Source organism: Falco naumanni, chromosome 8 (assembly GCF_017639655.2).
Source record: "Falco naumanni isolate bFalNau1 chromosome 8, bFalNau1.pat, whole genome shotgun sequence".
Lineage (NCBI taxonomy): Eukaryota > Metazoa > Chordata > Aves > Falconiformes > Falconidae > Falco > Falco naumanni.
In genome coordinates this window covers 12,249,780-12,256,783 of record NC_054061.1, presented here as the reverse complement: position 1 = coordinate 12,256,783, position 7,004 = coordinate 12,249,780, and the positions used below count along the sequence as shown (strand labels likewise).

The 7,004-nt window shown below is 60.0% G+C and overlaps 1 protein-coding gene across 13 annotated transcripts in view; it reads right to left on the bottom strand.

The window, feature by feature from the left end:
* Nucleotides 1-1,018: 1,018 nt before the first annotated feature.
* ABLIM3 (actin binding LIM protein family member 3) overlaps nt 1,019-7,004 on the bottom strand; it is a 55,954-nt gene continuing 49,968 nt past the window's right edge. For 5 of the 13 annotated variants that reach the window (XM_040604643.1, XM_040604648.1, XM_040604653.1 and 2 more), the window contains 10 exons: nt 6,712-6,762; nt 5,174-5,308; nt 4,856-4,920; nt 4,345-4,492; nt 3,610-3,639; nt 3,103-3,161; nt 2,523-2,583; nt 2,289-2,296; nt 1,640-1,720; nt 1,019-1,189 (listed from right to left, as the gene is read on the bottom strand). In XM_040604643.1, coding sequence (XP_040460577.1) covers nt 1,076-1,189; nt 1,640-1,720; nt 2,289-2,296; nt 2,523-2,583; nt 3,103-3,161; nt 3,610-3,639; nt 4,345-4,492; nt 4,856-4,920; nt 5,174-5,308; nt 6,712-6,762 — 752 coding nt within the window. In that variant the 3' untranslated portion in view covers nt 1,019-1,075. Of the gene's footprint in view, nt 1,190-1,639; nt 1,721-2,288; nt 2,297-2,522; nt 2,584-3,102; nt 3,162-3,609; nt 3,640-4,344; nt 4,493-4,855; nt 4,921-5,173; nt 5,309-6,711; nt 6,763-7,004 lie in introns of those variants that run through there. The other 8 variants (XM_040604647.1, XM_040604651.1, XM_040604654.1 and 5 more) reach the window with 5 other exon arrangements.

Sequence of the window (7,004 nt, the reverse complement as noted above, 5' to 3'; positions counted from 1 at the left end):
CCCAGCCCCTTTCCACAGCAGCACAAAGCTCCCAGAGCCGGGGCTGCTGCTGCTGGGAGGTCTCCCCAAGCCCCTGGCAAGCCCTCACAAGGGGCCCTGCACGCCCCTGCTGCCTCACCCAGGAGCCCGGTGACGGCTTTTTGGGCAAAAAGCTGGGCAGCCTCAGCACACAATGGTGGTGGTGCTGATGGCAGGGAGGGCATTTGGTCCACCTGATAGGAGACACCAGGACAGGAAGGTTTTGAAGAGGACCAGAACAGGCAGACCCAGAGCTGGCCCGTGGCACAGTGAAGGTGAGACCCTTGCTGTCCCCGTGGAGAAACCCTGCTGACTCAGCTCTTGCAGAGGTGTCCCATGCCTTGCCGGCCTCTTTGGGACTGCTCAGTCCTGCTACGTGCCTGAAAATTGTGCCAGACAGGCAAATAGGAAATCAGAGCACCACAGACACCAGGAAAGGTGTTTGCACCTTGACCCACGGGGGTATACCCTGCTCCCCGTAGGGTCCCCACCACTTCTCCTCCTTGTTCCCTGCCCAAATCTCTGTATTTCTGATGCTGAAGGTGAGGCTGAAGGTGCGCCCTTTGCATGGCCATGTTAAAGGCAGGGAAGGCATTAAGGAGCCCAGGGTGAGATCCCACTTTCTTGCAATTGTACCCAGGGTGTTTTCCAACCCAGAAGTAAATACACAGGCCACCTGAGCAGAGGGGGACGGGACACCCTCATCCCACCCGCCCCATCACAGAGCCCTAGCCTCCCCCAGCGCTGGGTGCTGTGGCTGCAGCAGGAAAGTCCCCCCCCCCCGTGCCCCCATGGGGCAGCAGTGACAGATGCCACCTCCTGCTTCAGGTCCCACATGGCTTTAGCTCCTGGGAGAACCCAAGGGTTGGTACAGAAACAGGGCTGGAAAAGAAAAGGAAACAAAGAGCATAAAATGATCTGCTAGACTCCAATTCACTCTCAGGGGTGCAGAGGGCGCCTCTGCCACATACAGCACCAAGAATCATACAGAGCTGCAGTATAGAGATCTTTCTATGTATATATTTATAGGTATGTATATATTTATAGTGCACTGCATTTAAAACAGCCGGGCCTGCTTCTTCAGCTCATTCCTCTTCCACAGGGCCAGGCGGTCAAACTCGGCGATGGTCATGCCAAAGATCTGGTAGAACTCCTCCTGGGAGAGGTGCCGCTGGGGAGAGACAGGATGCTGAGCCAGGGCTGGGGACTGCGGCCACCACCCGGGGCCAACAGTCACCACGCAGGCCGTGTGGCTGCAGTGGGGTGGGAGGGCACATGAGAGGGTCTGATGGCACCCACTGTCTGGCTGGGTGCAATGGGGTGCTACAACCCCCAGCAGTGCACACTTGGGAGGGGGGGAGCACCTGGCTCCCTCCTGCTCCTGCCCAACACACTCATGCTGATGGCACAGGAACAGCTCTGCCCGACCAGCAGAGCAGCAGGACCACCGTGACAGTGTGCTGGCCCACGCGTACCCCTGGGGAGCTATGGGGATGCTCCTCACACATCCACAAGCCCCTTGCAGCCCCATGCTGCCTGCCAGGGCTAAGGGGACACCTTGTGGGATTGGGTCCCTCTGAGCCCCGAGGAGATTGTCCCTGGTGGAAAAGGCTCTCCTCACCTCTAACCGAGTCCTGTCCACATCTTTGGGCAGCTGGTTCCTCCCCCTCGTCTTCACCAGAAGCAGCTCATAGGGGTATATCTGCACAGGGACAGGAAGACCACGAGGTAGCTCTGGAGCCAGAAGAGGACAGCTGGGGCACACCTGGGCACAAGGTCATAGGGGCCACCAGGGTAAAGCCTCCTCCTGCCGTGTTTAGCAGGGTCTGGGTGGCACAACTGCCTCCAGGGCTTGGACGGGACAAGGCAGAGCAGGGACTTGCTCTCAGGGTGACCCTAATCCACCTTGAATCACCTTGGTGGCTCTGGAATAACCTGCTCACTCTGAGAAACCAGGAGTGACCCAGGGACAAGTGTGAGTAGGGAACCACCAGCACAACCACCCTTCTCTGTTCCTCAGCCAGGAGACATTTCTGCTTGGCCAGGTGCTTGGGACCCTGCTGCAGAGTCCCTGCTGAAGGACTCTGGTCCAAGCCCCACAGTCCTGGGACAGGGCTGTCAGGAGTGGGGTGGAGGTGTGGGCATTGCAGGCACAGGGCAAAGCTTCCTCCTGAAGGGCCTGGGGACACCCGGACATGTCCGTGGGACTCCCTCTGGGTGGTACTTGCACCTCCAGCTGGCAGCTGCTTCTTGGAGCAGAAGCATCTTACCTTGTACTCTGTGGGGAGAGAAAAAGACAAGGGAGACATGAGCCACACTGACCCCTCCACTGCCAGGATCCTCCCCCTGGGGCTGTGGGGACCCCTACTTCTCTCCCCACTTGTCCCCCCAGCCTGGAACTCATTTTCCAGAGCTGCCTACTCCAGTAGGCAGCCCCATGGTGTCTGGCTCTGTGCCTACAGGGTCCCCTGCCCACACTGCTCCCCAGCCCTGCCGCGCCTTACCTCGCATCCCCCAGTTGACGGCGTTCGTGCTGTCATAGTGGAAAAGCTCGGCACTGGGAGGCTGCAGGAGGGACACAGGGAGGGAGGAGTAAGAGTGGGTCCCCTCCAGACGCTCAGCATGGCATCTCCCATGTCCCTGGCATGGGGAAGGCACCCACCCTCCCAAAGCAGAACCCACTCCCCACACCTGGCAGCAGGGAAACTGAGGCATGAGGCAGTGAAGTGATGAGCCCAGGTCACATGGAGGCAGGACCAGGGCTGCTGACCCCCAGCAATCGCTGCCCCAGGGTATAAAGCTCTTGTGCTGGGAAGCAACACCAGCATCCCTCTGAAACGTGCTCTGCAGGATGTTCAGGGCAGGCACCTCTGTCCTGCAGTGCCTGGACAGGGCACTTCGGTCCCCAGTAAGGGTCATTTTGGATTGGCACAGACCAGCAGTGCCAGCTGGGGTGCAGAGAAGGGGGAAGCAGGACACCCTAGTCATGAAAGGGGAGCACTGGGGGCTTTGAGGAGCCTGGGGAGAATAAGGAAGGGTGCTGAGATGCCTGGCAGCAGCAGAATGCAGGCAGAAGACACTTACCCTGTGCAGCCCGTTCCTCCTGTAGGCAGGGAGGGAGGCTGACTTAGAAATAAGGGGATCTGCAAAAAAGCCACCGAAGTGCATAAGGGAAAATGCAGAGGTGAGCCCCACACCCTGGAAGAGCACCCACTGGGTCACCCTACCCCTGTGCTCCCACATCGCTACCCAGCTCCACATTCACCCAGCTCTGTCTCCTTCCAGCTCCAACTCATTTCCAGCCTGGCTTCCTCCCATGCTGATATTCCTCTTCCCAAAATCCCTTTCCCACGGCAGCCATCCCACCTCACCCTTCAGTGCAACAGTCTCCTCTTTCAGTTTCTCCGTCTTGCCCTTTCCTGGCACTGCCACCAGCTCTGCCCTGGTTCAGCTCTACCCTGTCCCATCCTTTCAGCTCCTTTTTCTCTCCCTTTTTTCCCTTCCTGGTCCCAGCATCTCCTCCAGCTCAGGTTCTTGGACCCCACAGCCATGGGGGACCAGCCGTGGAGGGCTGCAGGCTCACACACTCACCGCTGTCAGCCAGGTAGTGCGTCCGAGGAGCTGCAAGGAGAGCAGAGCTGGGTGTCAGGGAGGACCAAGTGCCCCGTGCCATGCAGAGCTGCCTGCCTGCCAGTCCATGGGTCCTCCTGGGAGCCCAAAGGGGCTGAGGGGCCCCCTGAGCATCTCCAAACAGCCTCAGCAGCTCCACGAGGGCAGATGTGCCATGAGGAAGGAGAGCATGGAGCGGGCAGGGGCATCTGTTCTGCCAGATTCCCCACTATGCCCAGCCCACCCTGCAGCCCTGAGGGAGAGGGGCTGGGTGCCCTGGGTGCTGTGCAGCAAGAGCAGCTCAAGCGAGGAAGGCAACCCTGGGGTCAGTCAGCAGGTCTGGGGGGCCAGGAGGTCCCAGATGTGCCATTAATGAGGAGGTACACATGCATGAGCCCAAGAAAGGTCAGAGCAAACCTAGTGTGGCTGTGCTGTGAGATTCCCAAGGGACCCTTCAACCTCGCCTTGAGGCGCTTCACCAGGCTGCCCGGACAGGCTGCAAACACCCGCCGGGCGATGCCCAAACCTAACCAGGGCACAGAGGATGGATGGAGCCCTCCAGAGAGGAAAAGAGCCTCTGAGGTCCAACTCTGGTGCCCAGCACTTCTCCCACACCCCTTCCCAGTGCCCTGTTGTTCCTTCTCCACCCCAGCAAACTTCCTGCAGGGGCTAGAGCCATGCCAGCTAGGACAGACAGACGGACAGGGTCATCCTTACAGCCGTTGAGGGAGCCCTCATAGCCAGCCGTGTGCAGGGCTTCTCTGCTGCTGGCTGAGCTGCGAGGGGGTGTCCAGGGGTCTGCGTAGGAGCTTGACCGAGCCTTCATCTCCTCCCTCAGGATCAGCCGGCCGATGCCACTCTGGATCTGGGCAGGGGGAAAAAGCTGCGTCGCACCCCTCCTTCCCCTGTCTGGCCCTCCATGACAGCTGGCACACGGTAGCAGGGCATGGCACCTCCCAGCATGGGCTCAGCATCTCCCATTTGCTCCCCCATCCCTGGGGACAAGCTGCTGGGGTGGGATGACTCAGCAAGGGGGTGCACTCCCCCTCCTTCAGACCTCACGTTGGGGGTGGCCAAGGGGGGAGAGATGACAGAGGGCAGCAGGGATGGTGGTGGCCCCTTCTTGGGTGCCAGAGCTGGCTGGGTCTCCTCCCCAAAGCCAACCGCCGGCGGGGGCAGCTTGCTGCTGGCTCTCCCACGTAAGGCTGCGGGCAGGGAGATCACTCACCTTGTGCATGCTCCGGTCATACCCATCCTCTTCGCCTCCTGATGAGAACCTCCGGGCGCGGGGGGCTGCAAGGAGACATGTGGGGGGTCAGATGGGGACAAAGGTGGAGGCAGGTGGGGAGGAGACAGTCCCCAGCTGCATGGGGACAGCTGAGTCCCAAGGGCTGCTAGGATTTTGGTGTCACTTTGGCAGGTATCTTGGCCCAACTCCACCTTCAGGTGCAGACCCAACTCAGGGCACGGTTCCCTCCCAGGGAACGACTGGGTTTGGGGGCAGGAATGGGTTTCCCTTTCCCCCAGCCCTATGGGGAGCTGTTACCTTTGGGGGAGCCTTGGAAGGACCAGTACTCTGACTCGGAGTGGTAGTACAAGTCTGGGGAATAGGCAGGGCTGTACTTGGATGACTGTGCGATGTCTTCGCTGGTTTTGCTTTTCGTGGCTGCAGGGGGGTTGTCTGCAAAAGGAGCAGGCAGAGCTGTTACAACAACCCTGAGTCCTGTCAGCAGGACTTGCAAAGATCCAGCCCAGGATGAAGGCAAAACCTCTTCCCTCCTCTCTCCCCAGTGGCCTCCAGCAGTTTACGTTCGGGACAGCATGGAGCAGAGCTGGGAATAATCCCTTTTCAAAATGCTGACACCTCCTGGAGACAAGTGTGCAGAGGCAGACAGTAGGGATGGTGACAAGCAGAGGGGCTGTCACTGATGTGGCTGTGAAAGGACCTGAACAACTCGGCACCACTGCAAGCTCTGGCTCCTGCACAGTGCTCACCCCAATACCACCAATGCCACCAACCTCACCATGCCCCTGTGCCCCAGGCTGTCCCATCTCCCAGAGGGCTATAACTGCACAGGCAGGAGGGGACGGAGGCTCAGTCCCAGCAGGGAAAGGGCTCTTGGTGGGTCACTGCCAGGGGAAGGCGGCAGTGGGCTGTGCAGCCGCGGGGAGCAGAGGGGTGATCCCAGCAGCTCCAGCTCTGGCTGGGGCTCAGTCCCCATGGCAGGGCCACACAGAGCTCTGCTCAGAGCTTTGTGCCTTGGTGGCACGTGTAAGAAATGCGAGTGAGCTCTGCTCCTTTCTCCCAGATGCCAGAAGATTTGCAGGGGAAAGAACACTCAGGACAGGCTGTGTGGCAGAGCCATCCCACCACCTCAAGCGGGCACAGGGGACCCTGCACATGGCAGGTACTTACAGCAGCGGGTGCAGCCAGCAGCAGGGCAGTAGGAGTCAGGCAGGTGGGAAGGAAGAGCCCAGGGAGAGAGAGGAGACACAGTTACTGCTTGAGGGGAGCTGCTATCCCTCTACGCACAGAAGCAAGCAGGGATAGTGCAAGCCAGCCCCGCTGAGAGATACCAACTGCCCTCCCCTTTTCCCCATCCCTCAACACCCCCAGGCCTGTTTCACCCCAGAGCATCCATCCAAGATGGGTTGTGATTCTTCTCCAAGGCTCCACATGAAACTGCAAATGACCACCTTCATCCCTTTCTCGAGGCTGCTCTGGCTCCTGGCATCAGCAAGCAACAGCCACCCTTGTCTCCTCTGGCATCCCTCCATGGCCTCGCTCCCCCTCCCACAGCTGTCCCTGGTGCCAGCACCACTGACAGCCTTTGCCTCCATCCCTTGCAACACAGGTGTGGTCCAAAGCTTCCTTTTTCTTGCACTGAACCCTGCACTCCACTGCCTGGAAGGGAAGCAGGAGCATCAGCCCAGCAAAGCCCAGCACCCCAACATCTTGCCTTGATGCTGGCTCCCATCTCCCACCCTGCCCCTAAACACCATTCAGCCAGAGCAAGCCCCACGCTGGTACCCCGCCCCACCTCCCCCACGGGGCAGAGCCCCACTGCAGCCAGCACATCATACCGTGTCGCTTATAGATGGGGGGTTTCCGGTAGATGTTACTCTCGCCAGCAGCTGGTGGAAGAAGAAAGAAATAAAGGGAGGAAAGAAGGAAAGAAGGGAGGAAGGGGAGGCCAGCGTGGGCATGCTGAGTGGACAGGACAGAGGTCCTGCAGGAGACACTACCCCCTTGCCATGTTTCCATCACACAACCGCCTCTGGGTCCACGCGTTCCACGGGAGCGCAGCACCGGGCCAGGGCCAGGCAGGCTCCCGGAGGGCAGCAGGATCACGGTCCCAGGGCTGCCCTGGGGCAGG